This window comes from Arachis ipaensis, chromosome B2, assembly GCF_059453495.1.
Source record: "Arachis ipaensis isolate K30076 ecotype BB chromosome B2, ASM5945349v1, whole genome shotgun sequence".
In the NCBI taxonomy this organism is placed as follows: Eukaryota; Viridiplantae; Streptophyta; class Magnoliopsida; order Fabales; family Fabaceae; genus Arachis; species Arachis ipaensis.
The window spans coordinates 111736855-111737613 of NC_142437.1; the positions used below are offsets into that span (position 1 = coordinate 111736855).

The 759-nt window shown below is 43.7% G+C and overlaps 1 protein-coding gene across 1 annotated transcript; it reads right to left on the reverse strand.

Annotated features, from left to right (window-relative positions):
- Positions 1–384, reverse strand: LOC107627718 (uncharacterized). Its single transcript, XM_016330539.1, has one exon. The coding sequence runs from the start codon at positions 382–384 to the stop codon at positions 1–3; it is 384 nt and encodes a 127-aa protein (XP_016186025.1).
- Positions 385–759: the final 375 nt, after the last annotated feature.

Here is a 759-nt window from a genome sequence, read left to right on the forward strand (position 1 = left end):
CTAACAGATCTTAAAAAACCGACACAGCTCCTCAAATTTGTTTGTGTACTCAGCTACTAACATTAAACCCTGCTTCAGTTGCAATAATTCAACCTCCTTAACCGTTTGAACCGAATTGGGAAAGTACTTTTTGTAGAACTCAATTTGGAATGCCCCCCATGGTATCGCAGCACCATCCCACTGCAGAAGACGGCGGGTTCCCTGCCACCAATACTGAGCTTCACCCATGAGCTGGTAAGTGGCAAACTCAACACACTGATCTTCAGGCACTTGTTGTGTTTGCAAAGCTTGTTCCATTGCCTGAAACCAATTATCAGCCTTTGTCGGATTCGTGGTTCCTTTAAAGATCGGTGGGCTTACTTTCAGAAAGGTAACTAACGTCATCGGCCCATTTCCGCCGTTACCCCATTTCCGTTATTAACTTGCTGACCAAGGGCCTCAGCCGTTGCCTACATAGCAGCTGCCATGTTCTCCAGAGCATTTGTAAAGTTTATGGGATCATTCATAGTTGTTTTCAGTTCCGCATTAATATTCCGGCCTCTACCTCGACCTCGCCCACGTCCACGTCCACGAGTCATCATTTGGTTCCTGTTCACACCAAACAAGTGATATTAAGGTGATCAGTCTCAATATCTCAAGTCTAATGCTTCAAAGTCCCAAATGCATACTCATAAACAAATATGCCACATAAATCAATTAGATATCCTAATTAGCATATACACACACCCAGAGTATGCCCAATAATATAATCAGTCCGTC